Source organism: Hemitrygon akajei, chromosome 9 (genome assembly GCF_048418815.1).
Source record: "Hemitrygon akajei chromosome 9, sHemAka1.3, whole genome shotgun sequence".
In the NCBI taxonomy this organism is placed as follows: domain Eukaryota; kingdom Metazoa; phylum Chordata; class Chondrichthyes; order Myliobatiformes; family Dasyatidae; genus Hemitrygon; species Hemitrygon akajei.
The window spans coordinates 79,936,722-79,961,419 of NC_133132.1; the positions used below are offsets into that span (position 1 = coordinate 79,936,722).

General features: G+C 37.6%; 1 protein-coding gene across 1 annotated transcript in view; it reads right to left on the reverse strand.

The window, feature by feature from the left end:
• bckdhb (branched chain keto acid dehydrogenase E1 subunit beta) overlaps nucleotides 1–24,698 on the reverse strand; it is a 247,391-nt gene that overhangs the window by 54,692 nt on the left and 168,001 nt on the right. Inside the window, exon 9 of the mRNA XM_073056423.1 lies at nucleotides 12,946–13,032. Within this exon, the coding sequence (XP_072912524.1) occupies nucleotides 12,946–13,032 (87 nt within the window). The remainder of the gene's footprint in view (nucleotides 1–12,945; nucleotides 13,033–24,698) is intronic.

Sequence of the window (24,698 nt, forward strand, 5' to 3'; positions counted from 1 at the left end):
ATTTCTATAATTAATCTTTTTGATAATCAACAGTCAAAATAAACACATAAATATATTAATTAAGAACTCAAAATAAACAAAAATATATATTACCGCATCTAATAAATACTGAATACTATCACAATCCTGAAACTAAAGTGGACTTTAAAATGAGAAATGAAAGGGTTTTAATTGTTTGCAGTCTTCTACCCATCCAGTCATAAAATAAAAGGATTCAAATGAATTGAAATGGCAAAAGCAACCATAGGTGGTCTTCAAGCTATTATCAAAAGCAACAAATATAACTCAATACCTGAAGACGTTGTTCTCTTTTTAGCACACCAGTTTTAAAAAGGGAAGTTACTCTAATTCTTAGACCAGTTACATCTTCAAACAAGAATTTTGCTTAAATAAGTGTATTATACTCAGTACCTTTAATTCATGTCAGACAATTACAGAAGTAACAGTTACCACCAGTTTTATTAAAAATTACCCATGGGTTTCAAAGAACACAAGGTAAAAAAACAGCTGAAAATTTTATGTAGGTTTAAAACAAATGCTTATTATGGCATTAAAGCATATGATTTAAAATATTATAATGCATTTCTAGTAAAATAATGGGAAGCTGCTAAAATTAATTTTATCCTTTTAATGAAACTGACAACTAGCAATAACATTAGTTCACTGTTAAGTTCAAAGTAAATGTATTATCAAAGTACATATATGTCACTACACTTTAATCTGATTTTGGGATCAACCTTACTAAAGGAATACTGTTTGGAACTTGTGAATTAATTTTTTTCTGACAGCTTCAGTAAAAACCACAGAGCTAAAAAACAAAGTGATTTAGAACTGTTGACAAACAAACCTAAATAAAGATCTCAGCATGTTATTAAGTAGTCTGTTTTGTTTGAGTGATGCAATCTGTATTGATGACCACCTTTAACCAGGAGGAATTATAATTCCTGAATGTACACTTGGAGAACTAGAATAAACAGGATTAATGAAAAAACAGAACTGGCAGTGGCTCCAGCATAGTAAAGCACAAATACGGTAATTCAGTGAAGTCAGTATATTAAAATTATATAAAGCTGGAAACACCAAACTAAAATGGATAATGTATACAGAGTACTCGAGGGAACTTCCTGAACAATGAATGTTTATGCATAACATCTTAAATTTAAAACATTTGAGATAAACAAAGCCATATTTTAGTGGGTTAATTTATTCCATACTCGCCACAAAATAAACAATTCCATAATTCAATGCTTGACCAATGTACGATATGCCTTTGTCGGCAACATTGATATACTACCCTTTACAGAACAAAATACTCAGACCAATATCTCTTAGGTTTATCTCTCCTTTTGTTTCCTTCTTTACAGGCATAACACTTCACAGACATTTTCTTTTTCTCTCCCTGCTCATTCTCTTCTCTCCCATTTCACATCAAAGATGCTTAGGTCTGTTTCTCTACAATGTGACAGTCTTTCGTTTCATCAACAAGGCCTCTACAATGTCAAGAGACTGAATTCCTAGATAGAAAAAAATCACAAGCTAAAGATTTATAATATGTTCACACACAAGGCCAATTGTCCTCAAAGTGACTTTTTGAAAGAGCCTTCTGGTTAGCCCATTTTCTCCACTTTAAGTCCATAATCCTGCAAGTTCTTCCTCCTCAATATCTTATCAGCTCACATTCTAAATTACTATTGTGCTTGCATTTTACCATCTTTTCCAGAAAGGCATTCCTGATCCTGATATGCGTAAGTAAAAGATGTATCCTCTTAGCACTTACGATCTCTAGCAGACAATTTGAAACATTTCACTTCATGAGGACCATATGCTAAAGGGAAAAGCTTATTTTAGCTATCCCAACAAAACCTGTTTATTAGGTTCCTCATAACTTTCTCTTTTCTCAGACAAATAACTTCTCACTCTACCAAAATCAGCTATACATCCATTAGCCACTTTATATGGTCGTGGTCTCTTCCTGCAATAGCCCATCTACTTCGAGGTTTGATGGGTTCTACTTTTAAAGGTGCTCTTCTGTGCACCACTGTTGTAACACATGGTTATTTGAATTACTGTCATCTTCCTGTTAGCTGGAACCAGTCTGGCCATTCTCCTCTGACCTCAAAATTCAAAGTACTCAAAGTAAACTTTATTATCAGAGTACACATATGCCACCACATAAAACCCTCAGATTCTTTTTCCTGCGGGAATACTCTGCAAATCTACAGAATAGTAACTGTAAACAGGATTAATGAAAGATCAAGTAGAGCATAGAAGATAACAAACTGTGCAAATGCAAATATAAATAAAGAGCAATAAATAACAAGAGCATGAAATAACAAGCTAGAGTCCTTAAAGTGAGATCGTATGCAGTGGGAACATCTCAATGATGAGTGTAGTTACCCTTTTTTGTTTAAAAGCCTGATGGGTGAGGGGTAGTAACTGCTCCTGACCCTATTTGTGCAAATCCTGAGGCACTTGTATCTTCTACCTGAAGGCTGCAGCAAGAAAAGAGTATGGCTTGGGTGGTGAAGATCTTTGATGATAATGAACTGCCACTCATCAGATTGTTTTTTTTGTTTTTTACACCATACTCTGTACATGCTATGCGTAAAAATCCCAGGAAATCAGAAGTTTCTGGGATACTCAAACCACTCTGTCGAGTACCAACAATCACTCCACGGTCAAAGTCACTCAGATCACATTGCTACCCCATTCTGATGATTGTTCTGAACAACAACTGAACCCCTTGGACCATGGCTGCATGATTTTATTGAGTTTCTGCCACGATTGGCTGATTAAATATCTGCATTAACGAGATGTGCACTAATAAAGTGGCCACTGACTGTAAGTATAACATGCCAGTACCATCCTATTAAAATATTTTGTGTACCTCTTCCTATGATTTTACATTTCTCATAAACATGAAGTGGCTACAATTTCGCAGGTGACTTTCCATTCAGTATTCTATCCCTCTACTTACAAACCCAAGTAATAATGTATTTTAGCTTATCACATCTTTAAGATTTTGCAGACATGAACTTCTGTTCACGCACATTATAGTCTATTGTCATTCATCGCTCATCCTTCGAGTGTGTACCTTTCTGAACTTTTCTACACATTTCAGATACAGTATATCAACAGAAGCTGGTATTTACTGTCACTATCAACATTTTTTTTTAGTACTGCTTGCATTAAGTATGCTCCTTTCTCTAGCTGCTTATGAAAAATGGACACAAAGCAATCCATTACCTTCCTGCTAACAAACCAATGTGATACCCACACAATGATTTTCACTTTATATCCTCTTAAACAGTCTCTTTAATGATGTTTTGTTGAATGGCTTTTGCAAACCGCCATGTATATAACTACATCATGTAGACTCCAAAAGTCTTCAAATTAACATGGTACTCATCTGAATATATATTGCAATAAAACTAGAAAGTAGAAATGTCAACAGAGGAAATGATGAGAGAATAGAAATGAGCTTGGGAAGGCCATTAAAAAAAAAACAGACACAAGTTTCCAGCACTATATGCATGGTCTGCTATTCTTTCATCTTACTTGAAGTGATCATCTCAGCAATTTTTACTGTGGCACACAGCTGTTTCAATTATAAAATTGCTGTGCAAATATAAGTAAACCAATAGGGTTGAAGTTCAGGTTTGGAACACTAGAGCTCCAAAAGTTTACTTGACAGATCTTGAGAGTAAGGATTCCCCCTACTGACCTTTGCCTTGAAATATTACTATCATGTTAACATATCCTAAAACCCTGCAATTAAGGCTTCTCTCATTTTTCTACCAATGCAATGCTGGATCTTGGAAGTGCATGCCAATCTGTGTTATTCTTCAGTATTTTCTTTCAAAAGGTCCAAATAAGCTGTAGGCATTTCATTATTCTATATAAAAAGAATCATCTACTGTTTGGCTATCACAACATTATAGCAAAGAACAAACTGTGATAAAATAATAATGCACTTAAGTAATTTCAATCCTTAAGTAGATTTGAAGGAAAAGTTGAAGGTCTGTCTTCCTTTCATAACATGAAGCCCTTCCTCAATTAACAGTGCTAATTACCAGACTAACAATCCAAAGGTGCAAGTTCACATTCCACCATTGCAATTGTGGGTTTTAAAATCAGACTTTTTTTAAAAATTTGAGCATTTTGAAAAAATCAACTAATTGCTAGTAATAATACAGGTGTCCCCCGTTTTTTGAACATTGCTTTATGACAACTGGCTGTTACAAAAGACCTACATTAGTACCTGTTTTCGCTAACCAAAGAGGATTTTCGATTTTACGCCTGCTTTATACATGTGCTTACCCCAAGAAAGTCTACTATGACTGTGAAACCTTGTGCAGGCAGTTGTTTGCACATGTGTGTACGTGCGTGCATATGTGTGTACAAGCGTACGTATGCGTGTACGTGTCGATTTTTTTTCTCCAAATCGATTTTGGCTTGCGGTCTTCTCGATATTGATAAGTGAAACTACACCGTACCTACAATATTTCTACTTTATATAGGGTGTATATTTATCACATCATTCCTGCTTTTACTATATGTTAGTGTTATTTTAGGTTTTATGTGTTATTTGGTATGATTTGGTAGGTTATTTTTTTGGGTCTGGGAGCGCTCAAAAATTTTTCCCATATAAATTAATGGAAATTGCTTCTTCACTTTACGCCATTTCAGTTTACAAACAGTTTCATAGGAACGCTCTACCTTCGGATTGCAGGGGAAACCTGTAACAACAAAATTACTGAATTATAATTTTAAAAACCCTTTACTTTGGCTCATCTGTGACTATAGACCTGCACCGTACAAATGATTCTTTCGTACTTTCGGTTAGTCCTGACGAAGGGTCTCGGCCCGAAACGTCGACAGCGCTTCTCCCTATAGATGCTGCCTAGCCTGCTGTGTTCTACCAGCATTTTGTGTGTGGAATTAAATCAGCTTTTTTTGAGACTGAAAATACTCTTTTGTGTCAAAGTGAAAACAGATTTCTACAAAGTGATCTAAATTAATTACAAATATAAACACAGAGCAACTGATTGCATAATTACTCAACCCATTCAAGTCAGTATTTAGATGCATCTTTGGCAGCAACAGCAGCCTCAAGTCTGTGAGGATAGGTCTCTATTAGCTTTGCACATCTGGACACTGCAGCTTTGCCCCATTATTCTTTACAAAACTGTTCAAGTCAGATTGCATGGAATTGTGAGTGAACAGCCTTTTTTAAGTCCAGCAAAAAATTCTCAATTGGATTGAGGGCAGGACTCTGACTTGGCCACTCCAGGACATTACTTTTGTTGCTTTAAAGCCATTCTTGTGTAGCTTTGGCTTTATCCTTGGGGGTCATTGTCTTGCTGGACAACAAATCTTTTCCCAAGTCGCAATTCTCTTGCAGATTGCATCAAGTTTTCCTCCAGGATTTCCCTGTATTCTGCAGCATTCATTTTACCTTCTACCTTCACTAGCCTTCCAGGACCTGCTGCAGTGAAGCATCCCCACAGCATGATGCAGCCACCACCATGCTTCACGGTAGGGATGGTGTGATTTGATGATATTCGGTGTTTGGCTTACAACAAACATAGCATTATAGTCTGATGGCCAAAATGCTCAATTTTGGTTTCATCAGACCATATAACATTCCAGCTGACTTCAGTCTCCTATATGCCTTCTGACAAACTCTAGTCAAAATTTCATGCGAGTTTTTTTCAACAGTGGCTTTCTCTTTGCCACTCTCTCATAAAGCTGTGACTGGTGAAGCACCCAGGCAACAATTGTAGTATATGCAGTCTCTCCTATCTCAGCCACTGAAGCATGTAGCTCCTCCAGAGTTGTAATAGGTCTCTTGGTGGTCTCCCTCACTAGTCCTCTTCTTCCACAGTCATTCAGTTTTTGAGGACAACCTATTCTTAGCAGATTCACAATGGTGCTATATCCTTTCCATTTCTTGATGATTGACTTCACTGTACTCCAAGAGATATGGAGTAACTTGGAAATTTCTCCTGACTTGTGCTTTTCAATACCTTTTTGTGGAGTTGCTTGGAGTGTTCTTTTATCTTTATAGTGTAGTTTTTGCCAGGATACTGACTCACCAGCGGTTGGACTTTCCAGATACAGCTGAAACAACTTGACTACACAAAAGTCACCAAAAACAGATTTCCATTTAACTAATTATGTGACTTCTAAAACCAACTGGCTGCACCAGTGATGATTTGGTGTGTCATATAAAAGGGGGTGAATACTTCTACAATCAATTATTTTGTGTTTTATATTTGTAATTAATTTAGGTCACTTTGCAGAGATCTATTTTCACTTTTACACAAAAGAATTTTTCTGTTGATATTGGTCAAAAGAAAACAAATTAAATCCACTGTTATTCAATTTTGTAAAACATTAGGGGAATGAGTCCATTTTATAGGAACAGCATAATGATAAAGTGTTAGTATGGTAAATGATCTCTTGGACTATAAGAAATGGCAGAATGTTGTGGACGCAACTTAGTATATCATGTAAACCTGCAAATGCTAGAAATCCAAGCATACACACAAAATGCTGGAAGAACTCAGCAGGCCAGGCATCATCTATGCAGAATTGTACAGTCAACATTTCAGTCAGAGACCCTCCAGCAGGACTGGAGAAAAAAAGATGAGGAGTTAGAGTTAGAAGGGAGGGGGAGGGATATAGTAAAGAGCTGGTAAGTTGATTGGTGAATGAGATACAGGGCTGAAGAAAGGGGAATTTAATAGGACAGAACAGAAGGCCATGGAAGAAAGAAAAAGGGGGAGGAGTAGCAGAGGGAGGTGATAGGCAGGCAAGAAGATATGATGAGAGAGGGAATAGAAAAGGGGGAGGGCAGTAACAGAAGTTCAAGAAGTTCGGTGTTAACTCTGTCTATACTTCTCACTGCGTAAGTATAGCTTCCAGCATAAACAAAGATCCTACCCATCCTGGATATTCTCTCTTCTCTCCCATTGGGCATAAGGTACGAAAACCAGAAAGCACCTTGCACCAGGCTTAAGAACAACCTCCACCCCCCCGCTGTTATAAGACTATTGAATGGTTCTCTAGTAGGATAAAATGTACTCTAAGCCTTACAACTTATCCCATTATGATCTGGCATTTTATTGTCTACTTGTACTATGCTTTCTGTACAGCTGTTACACTTCACTCTGCGTTCTGTTAACTGCTTTAAATCTCAAAGCACAGAAATGATCTATATGAATAGTATGCTCGACATGCTGTACCTCAATGGTAAGGCCAACAAGTGCTAAAGTCATAACTGAAGTATTCATAAAATGCTGGTGGAACACAGCAGGCCAGGCAGCATCTATAGGAGAAGCACTGTCGACGTTTCGGGCCGAGACCCTTCATCAGGACTAACTGAAAGGAAAGATAGTAAGAGATTTGAAAGTAGTGGGGGAGGGGGAAATGCAAAATGATAGGAGAAGACCAGAGGGGGTGGGATGAAGCTAAGAGCTGGAAAGGTGATTGGTGAAAGTGATACCGAGCTGGAGAAGGGAAAGGATCATGGGACGGGAGGCCTCGGGAGAAAGAAAGGAAGTGGGGGGGGGGGAAGCACCAGAGGGAGATGGAGAACAGGCAAACAACTAAATATGTCAGGGATAGGGTAAGAAGGGGAGAAGGGGCATTAACGGAAGTTAGAGAAGTCAATGTTCATGCCATCAGGTTGGAGACTACCCAGCCGGTATATAAGGTGTTGTTCCTCCAACCTGAGTGTGGCTTCATCTTGACAGTAGAGGAGGCCATGGATAGACATGTCAGAATGGGAATGGGACATGGAATTAAAATGTGTGGCCACTGGGAGATCCTGCTTTTTCTGGCGGACCGAGAGTAGGTGTTCAGCGAGACGGTCTCCCAGTGTGAGTCGGGTCTCACCAATATATAAAAGGCCACACTGGGAGCACCGGACGCAGTATACTACACCAGTCAACTCACAGGTGAAGTGTCACTTCACCTGGAAGGACTGCCTGGGGCCCTGAATGGTGGTGAGGGAGGAAGTGTAAGGGCAGGTGTAGCACTTGTTCCGCTTACAAGCACTTGTCCCGCTTGAGAGTCTGTAGGCTTATAGTAGATATCAGTAGATAAGCCGTCTCCAGAGATGGAGACAGAAAGATCAAGAAAGGGGAGGGAGGTGTGGGAAATGGACCAGGTAAATTTGAGGGCAGGGTGAAAGTTGGAGGCAAAGTTAATGAAGTCGACGAGCTCAGCATGCGTGCAGGAGGCATCGCCAATGCAGTCATCAATGTAGCGAGGGAAAAGAGGGGGATGGATACTGGTATAGACTTGGAACATGGACTGTTCCACAAAGCCAACAAAAAGGCAGGCATAACTGGGACCCATACGGGTGCCCATGGCTACACCCTTGGTTTGGAGGAAGTGGGAGGAGCCAAAGGAGAAATTATTGAGAGTAAGAACTAATTCCGCTAGACAGAGGAGAGTGGTGGTAGAGGGGAATTGGTTAGGTCTGGAATCCAAAAAGAAGTGAAGAGCTTCAAGACCATCTCGGTGGGGGATGGAGGTAGGAGAAGACCGGAGAGGGTGGGATGAAGCTAAGAGCTGGAAAGGTGATTGGTGAAAGTGATACTGAGCTGGAGAAGGGAAAGGATCATGGGACGGGAGGCCTCCGGAGAAAGAAAGGAGGAGGAGAAGCACCAGAGGGAGATGGAGAACAGGCAAACAACTAAATATGTCAGGGATGGGGTTTTGGGCCTCATACCTCAGAAAGGATGTGTTGTCATTGGAAAGAGTCTAGAAGATTCTGGGAATGAAGTGGTTAACATATGAGAAGCATTTGGCAGCTCTGGGCCTGTACTCACTGGAACCTAGAATAAAGTGGGGGAATCTCATTGAAAGCTACCGAATGTTGAAAGGACTAGACAGGGTGGATGTGCAGAGGATGTTTCCTATAGTAGGGGTATCTAGAACTAGAGGGCACAGGTTCAAAATTGAGGGATAACCTTTTAGAAAGGATGCAAAGAGGAATTTATTTTAGCCAGAGACTAGTAAATCCGTGGAACGCTCTGCCACAGACTGCAGTGGAGGTTTGCTCCGTGGGTACAATTCCATGGGTGGAATTTGATAGTTTCCTGATTGGTCAGGGCATCTAAGGATACAGCAAGAATGCAGGTGTATAGGGTTGAGTGGGATCCAGAATCAGCCATGATGGAATGGCGAGCAGACTCATTGGGCTGAATGACCTAATTCTGCTCCTATGTCTTATGGTCTTACAGTCTCCATTCTTTCCACCACCAGATCTACATTTACACAGTGCACTGCAGTTACTTGCCAACAATATTTTATCACCACCACCTGAAACTCACATCTATCAAGGTGGCAAAAGGCTAAAGGTGCATGAGAGCAACAACATTTGCAGGGTTCCCTAAATGTCGCCGCACCATTCTAACTAGGAAATACACTCAGTGGCCACTTTATTAGGTACGATAGTATACCTGCTCATTAATCCAAATAACTAATCAGCCAATCATATGGCAGCAAATCAATGCATAAAATCATGCAAACCTGGTCAGGAGAAGGGGTTCCAAATCTTTTCATGCCATGGATTAATACCAATAAGCAAGGGATTCTTGGACACCAGGTTGGGAACCCCTAGTCAAGAGGTTCCGTTGTTCAGATCCAAACCTCAGAATGGGAAAAAATGTGAAGTATGTGTCTTTGACCATAAAATGATTGTTGTTGCCTGTCAGGGTGGTTTGAGTATCTCAGAAACTGCTGGTTTTTCACACACAGCAGTCTCTAGGGTTTATAGAGAATGGTACAAAAAACCCCAAAAGAAACATTCGGTGAACAGTAGTTCTATGGGCAAAAATGCCTTGTTAATGGGAGAGGTCATAGGAGAAGAGCCAAACTGGTTCAAGTTGACAGGAAGTTGATAGTAACTCAAAAAACCACATTTTACAACAGCAGTCTCCAGAAGAGCATCTCTGAATGCACAATACGTCGAACTTTGAAGTGGATGGACTACAGGAACAGAAGGCCACACCAGTTTCAATCCTGTACCTAATAAAGTGGCCACTGAATATGATAGCTCGATCCTCACCAATGAACCTACATCACACATCTCACCACGTAATATCTCTGCGAACACATCGCCAACAAAGGCACTGAAGCAGTTCAAGGAGGATACTCATTCCCACTTTTTCAACAGCCCTGAGGGATGGCAATGCGTAGTAACCTTGCTAGAAACATCCACATTTCAAAAATATGGAAGAAGGAAAAAAACGTTCCTCTCATGTTTCTGCTATCCAAACCACTAACCACAATCTTTGGAATAAAAGCTCCTCCCGAATAAAACTTTACACTTTTGACCAACTGTCTTTACTAATATGCTTCTGCAGTTTTAATGCCTGTCATGCTAAAAGAACATGAAATACTTCATAATCATAATACCCATCAAATGCAAAATTTCTGACCAAGAATGTATTTCATCTGTTATTTTTTCAAAAAATATATATTAGTTCACCAGTTTATATAAATATATATCCTTCCCTTTCCTTGGTCAAACTACAATTTATCCTTCTGACATTTTCTCCCTAGAGGGACTGAAAATTGAAAAATAGGTTAACAGGCTTGTTGGCATACAAACACAACCTTAAACTTCCATAGATTGGTAATTTTTAAAGAGAGAGACCAAAATTGGCATACTCTTACTCAGCTTTTCTAATAAATATATTTCAGGAATATTACAATCAAATTGTCAGATCTAGTTTTCTCAGTTTTGAGGAAAAAGAGGGTTACAATTCATATAAATGAATGGAATATCCTCAATTTCCAATTAACTACAGTAAAAGTAAAAAAGAAAATGAATTCATCATCTCATACACATTAAGTATTATTTCAGTCGTAGTTATATGGAAAATTTTCACAAAAACCAGTAACACAAATGAACAACTTTTGTTACAAGTTACAATGGCTGAGGAATAATTGAGAAACCTTCTCTGTAAGTATATGCTTGTGTATAGTTTTAGGATCAGATTTAATGGTCCCAGAAATAAATGCATAATGAATAACAGTAATCAACATTATTAAGAAAAAACAAAATGAAGCAAACTTCAGAATCAGTTTTGGTCTGATATTTCTGTCTTTGCCAAAGACGTCTGACTGTTTTTAGTTTAAACACAAGTATTTATATGTTGGAATGTTACCAACAGTAGGAAGTTTTTTCAATTTACCAAAATGCACTTAAAACATACCTATTATTATAATAAAAATAGAACACCAATATCACCATCTTCAATTACATTGAATTGGACAAAGGTTAGAGTTAAAGCCAAAGCTTTGGAACAAAGTTCCAGACTTTATAAAATAGGTTTTACCAATAGGTATAAATGGTTGTTTTATATTTATATTTGAATTCAATTTCTAATAATATCTGTGAGTTACAATATGACAACATTAAGTTATCAATGGCATGAGCTACATTTCCCCTCTCTGGTGTAGGACTTGGCTAATAATGACAAGCAAGTACAAGATAAATTCTTGCATATGAAATTAACTCCATGTACGCCAGCTTCACAATCAGAACCCAAAATAATATAAGAACAGGGAAGGAGAACAGCATTAGATTTTTTAGATTTTAGATTTTTAAGAGACTGCACTCACAAGTTCAACAGCAACCTATCAACTATGTTGAAACTTAGCAGGCATACAAAACTTGACATTCTAAGGCATTGCAAATTATCAAAGCTTGGAATTAAATTATGTCACCTTTCTTTGATAAAGACAATGGTAAATTTAGTAAATGATCATTTCCACTGATTAAGGCAACAATCATTGATGCTCTTCATTGATGGAAACATATTCAAAAGGTGATAGGAAACGATAATGTTGATCACTGAGGAATCATCTACATGGGTTAGAGAAGCTAGGGTTAAATCTTTAGAGCAAAGGAGGTGAATGGGAAATTTGAAAAAGGCATGTAAGATTATGATATATAAACAAAAGATGCTCCCAGTAGCTGATGGTACATGGAGTAGGAAATATAGCTTCAAAGCTTTGGGCAGCAGATATTGATAATGCAGGATGAATGATGTTAAGAAGAAAAAATTATGTTACAAGTAATAATAACCTGGACCCCTTATAAGGTGGATCTAAATGGATATGATCAGTAACTTAAAAATCTCAAATTGTATGGGGATTTGAGGGAACTTGGAGAGCTATGGAAACAGATCAGGGAGTGGAACTTATTGGCTGCTCTACAGAGATTGGCATGGAATCACGAGGTGAACACCTTCTGCTATTCTGAAATGACCTATTACTTAGCATTCCAGTACCATAGGTTCAGATGCAACATATCTAAACTGTACATGATCTGATTAATATTTCTCCTGTGTAACGCTCTTGATCTTAGGAAATCTCAAGATCGGACTCTGCTTTTACACTCTATCTGGTTCAGTTGTGAAGTTTCTATGGTTAGATAAAATGTTACACTTCACTCCAGGCCTACCCAGGGAGAAGTGACACAATATGTTGACTAACTCACCACAGTCAGGACATTATAACATGGAAATAAAGAGATAACTAGGAAATAAATTGCATTTGATCTGTGTGCTGGAGAAGTTAGGCACTGGTAGAGAAATTTATTTGCCAAATATTTAGGTAAGCCCAATATATAATTTGAATGTCAAATGAACCTCAGTATACTAGCTTAGTGCTTGGAAACTTGACAAAGTATTCACAAAGAAATACGTATCATATTATGTCCTGCTGGTAAAATAATTCCGTGGTTTTCATTTAAACTGGTCTACTCACAGAATAAGATGAGAAAATAACATTCTTCCAACACTTTGATAAATGAAAATAGAAAAGCATAATATTCTCACATATTAAATTAAAATTAACCCTGCTTCCTACACTGCTCTGTGATCAATCACCATTTCAAGTCAATATTTACTTACACACCTGAACTGTGGAACTGATCTCTGCAGCGAATCCTCCTGTTATTGGAGCTTCATGGCTAATAAGCAACCTTCCAGTTTTTGTAACAGACTAAAATAAAAGGAAAAGAAAATTATTTGTCACATAAATGTACAATGTGGAGCATTAAGATATAAAGTGTAAACTAATTATGTAATCCTGTTATTTTACAGTGGAAAGGCAGATCAGAGAGCCACTCAAAATAGTGGAAAGAAGCCATGCAGAGAACTGGCATTGCGCAGCATCACATTTATGCCCACTGTGTAATTCAATTTCTATTTTAAAAAAGTGGATGAATAGAATCATATCAGTTGTAAAGAAGTGCTTCATGATTTATGTTCTGGGTCCCCTGTCTACTGGGTATATGAACAGACAGAGGGAAACCCAGACATAAACAATATCTCAAATAACTAGCAAAGTCATAGAATCATAGAACACTACAGCACAGAAACAGGCCCTTCAGTCTACCTAGTCTGTGCTGAGCCATTAATCTGCCCAGTCCCATCAAGCTGCACCCAGACCTCTACTGCTCCCATCCATGTACCTATCCAAATTTCTCTTAAATGTTGAAATTGATCCCACATTCATCATTTGTGCTGGCAGCTCATTCCACACTCTCACCACCAACTGAGTGAAAGAGTTCCCCCTCATGTTCCCCATAAATATTTCAACTTTCACCCTTATCCCACGGTATCCAGTTGTAGTTTCACCCAATCTCAATGGAAAAAGCCTACTTGCATTTACCCTATCCATACACCTCATAATTTTGTATACCTCTATCAAATCTCCCCTCAATCTTCCATATTCTAGGGAATAAAGTACTAACCTATTCAACCTTTCCCTATAACTCAGGTCTCATGTCCCAGAAACACCCTTGTAAATTTTCTCTTCACTCTTTCAATCTTACTTACATATTTCCTGTAGGCAGATAATCAAAACTGCACACAATACTACAAATTAGGCCTCATCAACATCTTAGTCAATTTTCAACATAGCAACCCAACTCTTTTACTCAATACATTGATTTATATTGAGTATTATATTTATAATGACTAGCAAAATATATTTGGATACAATTGCTATCAATTGTACGCTGCTGTACAAACCCTAGATTTGATCACATTCCTCTAATGGTCCCTGGCAGACCACTCTTCCAACTTTCGAACATAACTTGCCCCTATATATTATCAAGCCCTGCCTTTTCAATCAATGAACTTCACCATAATTGCAGGCTCACCTGGAGCTCTCATCCTGCCAATTTCTGCCTCCTATTTTCACATAGGCACACAATACACTGGTTCTCTTGTACAAATGATTTTCTGAGCAGCAGACCTGGGAACGCCAACTGACTAATTTGCACGGATACTTTCTGGGTCTACTTAGCTTCTGAGCTCAGGCTTTTACCTTATTCTCAACCCAAGGTAAAACCGGTGAAAATGCTAAATGCATTTTCAAAGCAGTGAAAGAACTCAATATATACTGCATATCATCCTTCAATGATAATCATCTCTGAATATCTTCCAGATTTTAAATTTGGCAATGCTGTTAAAGACCAGCAATCAAATACAGTGCTATAGTTATTAATCTTTTAATAAGTTATAGATAGGATACTGTTATGAATGTGCCACAACTCTGAGGGGCCGAAGGGTACAAAGTCGCCCCCCCCCCCTCCTTTTTGAGAATTGCAAGATCTCTATTAATTCGGGTCTGGGACCCAGGAAATGAGAGGGAGACACGCAGAATACACAAGGTTTGGAATGTGTCCTGGCCTCAGCGGAATGGAACCACTGATAACGGCCATTGTCTCTTGGAGATGGAATTGTGTATTGAGTACTGTACTATTCATTGAAACCCCTCAGTGGACAACCAGAGTGGTCTGGTTGAGGGATTGCATCATCCCAACCTGATTGACATCTGAGACCCCGTGAGTAAGGATAAAAGAGGGTCTGGGGAACAACCCCTTTAGACGCACCAGGAGAAACGCTGGAAATCCAGTGACAGCGTTTTATAGCAAAAGCCGGTGGGGGCTCGTGTGCATCCTCCCTTGCCTGGGGTGGCGGGCTCATCACGGAAGAACGGTTTAGCTAAAGGAGAGGTCACAAGTGAAAGGCCACGACAACGAGACTCCTGACGGATCGAAATCATAAAAGGAAAGCCGGCAAGTTTTTCTCCAAATCTCTCTCTCTCTCTCCAACCATTGCAACCCAGCGGTCCCCAACGGCTGCAGCTTGCATGAACTAAATGAACTTTATATTTCCATCGGACAATACATTATCCCCTAGACAACGATAGAGCTTATTTCTTATTGATTATTATTATACCCGCACTTTTAGATTTAGTATTGACGACGTATATTATCTGTATATTTGCATTGATATTATTTTTGTGTATTTTTACTAATAAATACTGTTAAAAATAGTATCATCAGACTTCAACGGACATCTCCATCTTTGCTGGTAAGTGACCCAGTTACGGGGTTCGTAACAATACCTTCAATGGCTATTGTATATTTATGGATATTTGATGCCATATTCCCTACCTTAATAACACAGTTAACTTGACCCTCTCTTTTATAAGGAATTATACAAGGTATAACAATCCAAAATTCCATTGAATGTAATAAATTATGTATGAACAAGTACTGTCAAATGATTTTGACTGTAACCAGTAAACCATAGAAAAGTTCATTTTACAAACAAGCTTTGAATCATTCAATGAGACTTTCTATCATAAAATTATTATTATATTCAATTGTTTAATTCTTTGATGATTAACTATTAATTTGCTTATAAAATGAGTTATGTTTACAACTGGTTTAATAACAATGAATTCCACACTGTAACTGACTCTTGTAATTATTCATTTCTCCAATTCCCTCTTCAATATTCTTGTGAGTTTCTATAATTTTTATCTTTGGATTATAACCAAAACAGTGGGAACAATTGATATTTACATTGTAAAAAAAATTCAAAGGAGTTGAGGATAATAGAAATGCAGAGAAAGTACAATATCAGAAGATTAGAAAACATGGCATCACTTTAACAAAATAGATTGATAGCTACAGCCCATTTATTACATGGTTCAATTTTCTTATCTGTAGCCACAACTATTAGCAATTGTTGACTTTTTTTTATATCACTTGTTCAAGAGAACAGTAAGGCAGATCACTTCTCTCCATAAAAGGAGTCTGAAAGCTACCTTCCCAAAAGAAAATGAAACAAATTACTTCCACATATTTCAAATTACCTTCTCAAATGATAGTGGAATAGTATTTACAATACATGACATTTAGCTTAGTTTCAATAGATCATTTGGATTCAACCCTGATGTCACTTTTATCCAAGCTTTAAGTTATTAGGTTCAGAGAAGTTATAACATAGTGTGATAGTTATCTCAAGATCTATTCTTCTGAGATTTCAATTCAGCTTCCTCACTACATTGGTACTGATGTCTGAAAGAAAATCTGAACTTACGGACTGCGTAACCATTTAAAATAGAAAAATAAAGCGATGTACTGGTTATCAAGATATATGCATTACATCAAACTAACTAATATATTCTGTCTACCACAGGGAAGGAACAGTGCATTCCACAGCACTTCCAAATGAAAGCCTCCATTTAAATGCTAGCTCTTCTTTCATTTCATATGCAGAGCAATAACAATAGCAATATCATTTACATTTATCTATCAGCTGCAATGGAACAAGAATATTTGATGGAGCTTTATCAAACAAAAAAATTGCACTGAAAAAATGTTAGGACAGACAAAATAAGTGTTCTTGAAGGAGGAAAGACTGGAGTAACGGAAGAGGACATGGAGAATAGTGAGAGCAGTGGAGGTATGCTAATATGCTAGGCTATTTTAAGATCAAGGAGGATATCCCAGCTTATTGAAAGAGGTGAGAGAAGATTGCCGGGCAAGAATGAAGGAACTTGCATCCTTACCAGCAACAGACAAGGTCACAAAGGAGCGGAGAATAGCCAATGCTGGTCCTCTATTCAAGAGAAATAGGGACAATCCAGGAAATTATTGGCTGGTGAGCTTCATGTAGAGGTGAGGTAGCAATGGAAGAGGATGCTCATGGATAGAATTTATTTGCATTAAAAAAACATGTCCTAATTAGGATAATCAGCATGGCTTTATGCGGCATATGTAAGGTCTTACAAATTTGATTTTGTTGAGGAAGTGACAAAAACGACTGATGAGGGTAGCTCCCCTAGTCCCTCAACACCTCCCCTTTGGTCAAGAATACACAGTAGCATCTCCACTTCATGAGGAGATAGAGGCAAGTGCCATCGCCCCACAAATTTAACCAATTTCTACAGGAGCACCATCGAGGGTATCCTGACCAGCTACATCACTGTGCAATAATGAGGGATTTGCAAGATATCTGACCTTAAGTCCCTACAAAGGAATGCAAGGACTACTGAGAGGATCATCAGGGTTCCTCTTCCACCCATTAAAGCCATTTATCAGGAGCACTTAGCATGTCAATGAGCCCATCCATCCATCCAACAATCTCTTTGACCCCTGTACCATCAGGCAGGAGGTATCATAGCATTAGCAGAACTATTAGGGTGGGAACAACTTCTTACCCCAAGCAATAAGATTACTTATATCCCTGCCACTACCTACGTCTCATCACATATGAAGTGCCAGTAGCATTATACTGGTTACTTTTTTAACTTGAATTGTTATTGTTCATTTTATTTGTGGTACTTATTATTTGTTCATTTATTTGTGGTAATATTACTTTATGTTATGTGTGCGAGTTATATGTACTGAGTTGTGCACATTAGTCTGGAGGAATATCATTTCATTTGCCAGTATACATACATACAGTTGAATGACAATAAACTGAACTTGAACATGGCCAGTGGATTTGCCTACATGGACTTTAATATTGGCATTGACAAGTTAGACCGATCCAGAAGGTTAAGAGGCATGAGATGCATAGTGACTTTATAGTTTAGATTCTGAACTGGCTTTACCATAGAAGACAGAGACTAGTTCTGGAAGACTATTATTCTGACTGAAGGACTGTGACTATTGGTGTTCAGCAGGTTTGTAATATATATCAATGACTTGAATGAAAATGTATATGGTGAGTTACTATTTGTGGATGACACAAAGAATGGTGGAGATATATATGGACAACATAGGATATAGCAGGATGCAGACAGATTACAGATATGGGCAGAGAAATGGTAGATATCGATTGATTTGAGCACGAATAGTGTTACACTTTGACAGGTTGAATGTAAAGGAACAATATACAGTTAATGACAGCTTTGGAATCAAAGTCCAAGGTTACTGAAAGCAGCCACATAAGTAGATAGGGTGATAAAGAAGGCATCTGGAATGCTTGCTTTCAGTAGTTGGAACAACGTAAGTACGGAAATCATAGATCAACTACATAAATCATGAGTCCTACTGAAGCGTTTCGGCCTGAAATGTCAACTATTAATTCCATTCCATAAGTGCTCCTTGACAGGCTGAGTTCCTCCAACATTTATGTGTGCTATATAAAATACTGGTAGACCATACTTGGAGTACCATGTGCAATTCTGGCTGCCTCATTACATGAGGTGGTAGAGGTTTAACAAGATGCTGTCTCAATCAGAGGCTATGTTGAGCTATGAAGAGAGGCAGCTAAAATTGTCTTAGTTGGCGCACTGTAGGTTGAGGGAGATCTGGTAGAACCTTATAACATTAGAGAAGGCAAAGACAGAGTAGATAGTCAGAATCTGATGCTGGAGCACATACATTTAAGATGAAAGGGGAAAGGTTTAAAGGACATGCTGGGTAAGTTTTATTTCATATAAAAGTGGAACGTGCTGCCAGAGGTAAAGCATAATGTTTTCAAGAGGGTGTCTGAAAGACATATAAAACTTAAAAGAGAGATATAGGTGATATAGAGATAAGAGAGATTTAAATTAATTTGACATTGGGTTCCATGCAGAAACTATGGGCCGAGTAGCCTGTTCTTGTGCTGCACTATCCAGTTACAGCCAATGATGGAGTGATTAAGTTCAAGTCAAAACAAGAATTTATGGAGCATGGATATTTTGTAGGGTTACAAGACTGTAGCTGATAGAGGTGAAAAATCACGAAGGGATTTGTAAGTAAATATGAAAACTTTAAAACTTAAGTCGATAACCGGGGCAACATGTAGATCAACAAGAATGAAGAAGAATCAATAATAGAATACATGCAACACAAAGAGACCCTCAAATTAAAGAAGGTTAAACAAAAACAATTCTAACCAGAAGTTCATTGGAATAATTTAAGAGCAACATTCAAAGTTTAGAATTTTGGTAGTGGATAAATACTGCTGGAAGGTCAAACACATAAAGAAGTACTTTGGTCTGCCCGGAACGTCATCCAGTAAAATGAGATACTCATAAGGGAACACTGCCAATGGGCACATTCAAGGCTCATGAATATATTCTGGGGACTGGGTGAAGCCAATGTACAGGCTTAGTAAGGAAGAACTACAGTCTAAGGCTCTTCCACATGTCCCATTCGGCATGTCACCATTGACACTAACCAAATTTTATAGATGCATCATTGAAAGCACCCTATCCTGATGCATCATGGCTTCCAAAGACGTGAAAGATTTTCTTTGTTGTACTGTATTTCATTATACCCTTTTAACAAATAAATAGAATCAAAAGTATGTGATTTTTCAATTTACATTCTAAATATTCATAGGATGCATATTACAAAAATAAAACACTCAAGGTGCTATGCAGTTTTCAGGATGTGTAAAAATGTCCTGCTCAAAGCAAGAATTGGTCTGCACAGATGTTTAAAAAAAATAGAGGAAACGTTGATTCTGATTGGTTGCATCACCGTCTGGTATGGAGACACCAATGTATAGGATCGATTGGAGAAAGCTGCAGAGGGTTGTAAACTCAGCCAGCTTCATCTTGGTCACCAGCTTCTCCACTATCGAGGACATCTTCAAACTGTGATGCCTTAAGAAGGTCACATCTATCACGAAGAGCCCTCACCATCCAAGAAATGCCCTCTTTTCATTACTACCATCAGGGAGGAGGTATACGAGTTTGAAGATCTACACACTTTTTAGGAATATCTTTTTCTCCTCCAGTATCAGATTTCTAAACAGCCCATGAACCAGTGAACAATACCACACTATTTTATCTGTCTTATCTGCTAGCAATGTACATATTCCATGGATTCTTGGGATAGATCATGCAAATACTGCAATACTAATTTTATGGCTATACATTCCACTTACACCAACAGTTAAAGAGAATCAGTTCAGTTCAGCAATTGTGCTGTTCAGACTGCACTGCTACGATATCTGTGTTCAATGTCCAATAGGGTAATAATAAAATTACTTACTTTGTTGCATGCATGTAGGCTAAAGAAAAAAAGCTTTTTCAAAAGCATCTGGTGAATTACATACAAGATGAATTAACAAATTTCAGTTAAGTAGTTTAGAAAAATGATTTGTTGCATTTTATTTCCAAATGACTAAATCTCAATTTAATCCATATAGTTTATTGAATGCAGATGGGGGATCTATAACCTTATACCTCGCATCAGTGAATTTTGATTTCTTCGATGTTTTGGATATTTGGTTTCTTTTTTTTTTACCAGTCTATTTCTCTACATTCACATCTTGCCTACATTTTGCTGTTTTTTTTAATATTCCATTATTTCCTGCTTTTCCTTGGATGTTCATTTAAAAGTTTTATCTCCTCTGCCCATCTGTGCTTTCTTTCTACTACATCTGTTCTTAATTTCTGGTAATTTGTAGATAATACTGGAAAATTCTTGCAACTAAACGGCAATAGCAGGCAGCAAAACAATGGGAGTAAGAGAAATTAACAAAGCTGAAAATAGTATTTTGAAGTTATGCCTTTGTATTTTTAAACAATGCCTGTAATAATATCAGCATGGACATTTGTTCTAATTGTGGGAAAAATTTCACTGGCCATTTTGGGTATTATTATATTCAGGGGAAAAAGAACTCCCTAAAACAGAGCTATCTAGTCAATCCATAATCCATGTACATATAACATCCAAATTTTGATTATATTTTAAATGGGGTTGAAAATACATGTGTGTGGTGCAAGTTCATGTTGTTGAGAAGTCCTGAAATTAAATTTTGGGTTTCATATTCATTCTTTTTTCCCCATAAGCTTTTCCTTGTGGATTTCTATAATTATATATTGTTGAATCTGTTTCATGTTATTTTAGAATTTTGCTAGGAATCACTGAATCATAAACATTAAAGCAATTCCAGACGAGTTATTTACTTCTCATGTTTTGTGAACTTTTTCTTGTCTTGTCCTGATTATAAATCCATTAAACTATCAACTAACATTTAAATTAAATCTTTTGTTTGCTATTAAGATTTTAAACCTGTGCAAAGCATTGCTATCTGCAAATTCACGCTAATTTCAACCAACTATTTTCCAATTATCATAAAACAGTAATGATATAACAGCAATTGTACAAAATTTCATTTATTTCCATTCAATACCATCAAAGATTTTCCTATGAGAATGTAATGAATTCTTTATTCAATTCAGGATTAATCCTCCAAATCACACAAAACACTTGACTATAAACTTTAAATTGAATCAACTAATCTTAAAGTACAATTTTCATGGCACAATCAAATTCTGTAACAAGTTTAAAGTAAAATTTAACTTTGCATATTCTAAAAGAAACCATTGTATTTGTTAATTGACATCAAAGCTCTTATCATTTTATCAAGCAGAACTTATTTTTTCCCTTTCCTCACTAAATTAGTACTATTAAACTTGTAATTGCAGTCAAATGTTCCATTATAATTCACTGTTCATACTTGTACATTATAAGCAACTCTGCACTGAAAACTTAAAGGGGAAATACAGCTCTTAATTAACCATCCAATCCCATTTAGTAACACTCTTGCTTGACGTTTAGGTCATAATTTTAGCTGGCCATCCATTTTTCTTCAGATATTCCAGTTTCTAATTATTTTTCATTTATATGGCTATTGTAGGAATTGGCTAACACAAAATGGTCATCATATCTGCTCTCACAGGAGCTGGAGAACTTCCAAAAATTATCTAATTGAAACATTTTATATGTTTTTAATTAATTTTGCTGTCACAGCATCATTCAGACATACCAGCACATAAATATCAATATGAATTCTGATCTAAATTAATTCAAGTCACAATCATGTCTCCTTGGAACTGCCACAAAATAAATCTTCAGTAAATAATCAATGCTTTCAATTAAGCATTTAATGAAATAAACTTGATTAAAGGGAAATTTAAAAGACACACAAATCCATTTATTAGTTCATTTAGACCTAAAAGACAACTTCAGCATACACATTGAACAAAATAAAAATGAGGAAGGGTCAGCTTTTTGTAGAAACTTATAACTGCCTCTTGGAATTAATCAAGTAGCTTGTCACCAAGATGAAAATTCCATGAATCAATCACATTTTGAAGTCTTAAGAAACATTTCTGATGCATGATCATTGACATTAACTCTTTCGCTCTTGACAAATTCTGCTTGACTTGTAACACCATGAACTCAATCATTCATTCAACACTCAATCATTTTCCTTGTACTCCGTTGATGTTACTGGCCGTGTTTCCTGATTGTCCTTAGTTTGTAATAGCAGATATTACAAGAGCCATGCTTGGAAGAAGTTGCTGGCTGAGGTTTTTGGCTGCTAGATGCTGATGATGAATTACACTGTGGATTGTAATCAGACTTGGAATTTCTTTTTTCATAAATGCCACTAAATCAGCATGGCGGCCTGTCATATATGGTGCTCCATCTGCTGCACAAGAAATCATGTTCCTAATCGGAATATTTTTATTCTCTATATACATTTTGCGCCTCCCTCTCCCTTCACCCATCCCAGTTTCACTCTGCCTCCTCCTCCAGTTCCCTATCACCTCTCTCATGATTCTGCCTTCTTCTACTACACAGTGCTTTCACCTTACATTCCTTCTTCACCTTTGCTGCCTTTCCCTCCCTGCTTCCCCTCCCCCACCCCTTGATCTTTCCTCTGATTAGTTTTTAACCTGACACCCACCAGCTTTCTCCTTCCCACCCTTCCACCACTTCCTTTATAGGACCCCTGCCCCCTCCCTCTTCAGTCCTGACGAAGGGTCTCGGCCCAAAACATTGACTGCTCATTTCCACGGATGCTGCCTGACCTGTTGAGTTCCTCCAGCGTGTTGTATGTGTGATTTGACCACAGCATCTACAGTGTACTTTGTCTTTAATGTTATTCCTTTATTTAAGTAGGGCAGTGAGACAAACCAGAAAATTACAGGCCAGTGAACCTTACACCTTTGCTGAAAATTACTGAAGATTCTTAGGGAGAGAATTTACTTGTGCCTGTGAAGCATACATCTAAGGATACTGGCCTTCTGGTGAAGAGGTCATGCCTTAAAAACTTCATTAAGTTTTTTGAGGAGGTGATGAAGATCATTGTTGAGGATAGGGTAGCAAATGCAAATATGGACTTTGGCAGTTTTCAGCAAGGTCACTCATAGTAAGCTGATCTAGAAGATTAAGGCACATGGGATCCATAGAGTCTTGATGGATTGGATTTAAAACTGGCTTGGCCACAGAAATCAGAGGCACTTGGTGGAGGCATGCTATTATGAAAAAAAGGTCTGTGACTAGTGGTGTTCCACAAGGATCTGACTCTGTTCTGATGGTATATACAAATTAACTGGTCATTAGGTGGGCTGATTAATATGTTTGCAGATGACTTAAAAGTTGGGGAGAGTTGTGAATTGCAAGGAAGATTGTCAAAGGACTCAGAAGGATATAGAACAAACTTGATGCAGCACTTGATAACACAAGCAATACAAATTTAGACACAAAGTAAGGCTGCAATCCTTATGTGAAATCCCCAATGAAATTTAACTTGCCCAATAAGTTCTAGCATAAAACAAGGTTATTAAGAATTCAGATAGTAATTTTTAAAAATTTAGCAACTGTATTTTTAATTAGCAAAGTAAGCCAATAAATATAAATTTACAGAAATAAAAATATTTTATTTTAGAAACAATTTAAAGTAAGTCCCAATCTTACATAGGCTCTACCATGTTGAATCTAGACAGACAAAAGAGATTAGATATAATGAAACCAAAACATAACCTGGGAAACCTTAGTGAGTTAAGCAGCATCTGTGAAGGCACAAGGTGTAAGTTGACATTTCAGGTTGACACCATGTACCAGGACTCAAGGTCCAGAACTTCGGAGATGCCCCAGAATGTTAAGTTCCTGGGTATAAACATCTGTCTTGGTCTAGTCACAAGTGCCATGGCCAAGGAAGAACAGCAACACCTCTGTTTCCTTAGAAGGGTAAATAAATTTGGCATAACTCCAATGACTCTCCAAGTTTTACAAGTGCATCATAGAAAGCATCTTAACTGGATGCACATCAGCTTGGTTTGGCAATTGCTCTGCCTGGGAACACAAGAAGTAGCAGAGGTGTGAATGTAGCCTAGTTCATCACAGTCTCCCCTTCATGGACTCTGTTTACAGAGGATACTCTGCCCTGAGAAATCAGCCAACATAATCAAGGGTCCCTTTCCACATTGGTTATTCCCTCTTCTCCCCTCCATAATTCAAAGGAGCAGAATTAAGCCATTCAGCCTACCGTGTCTGCTCCGTCTTCCATCATGGCTGATTTACTATTCCTCTCAACCCCATTCTCCTACCTTATCCCCTT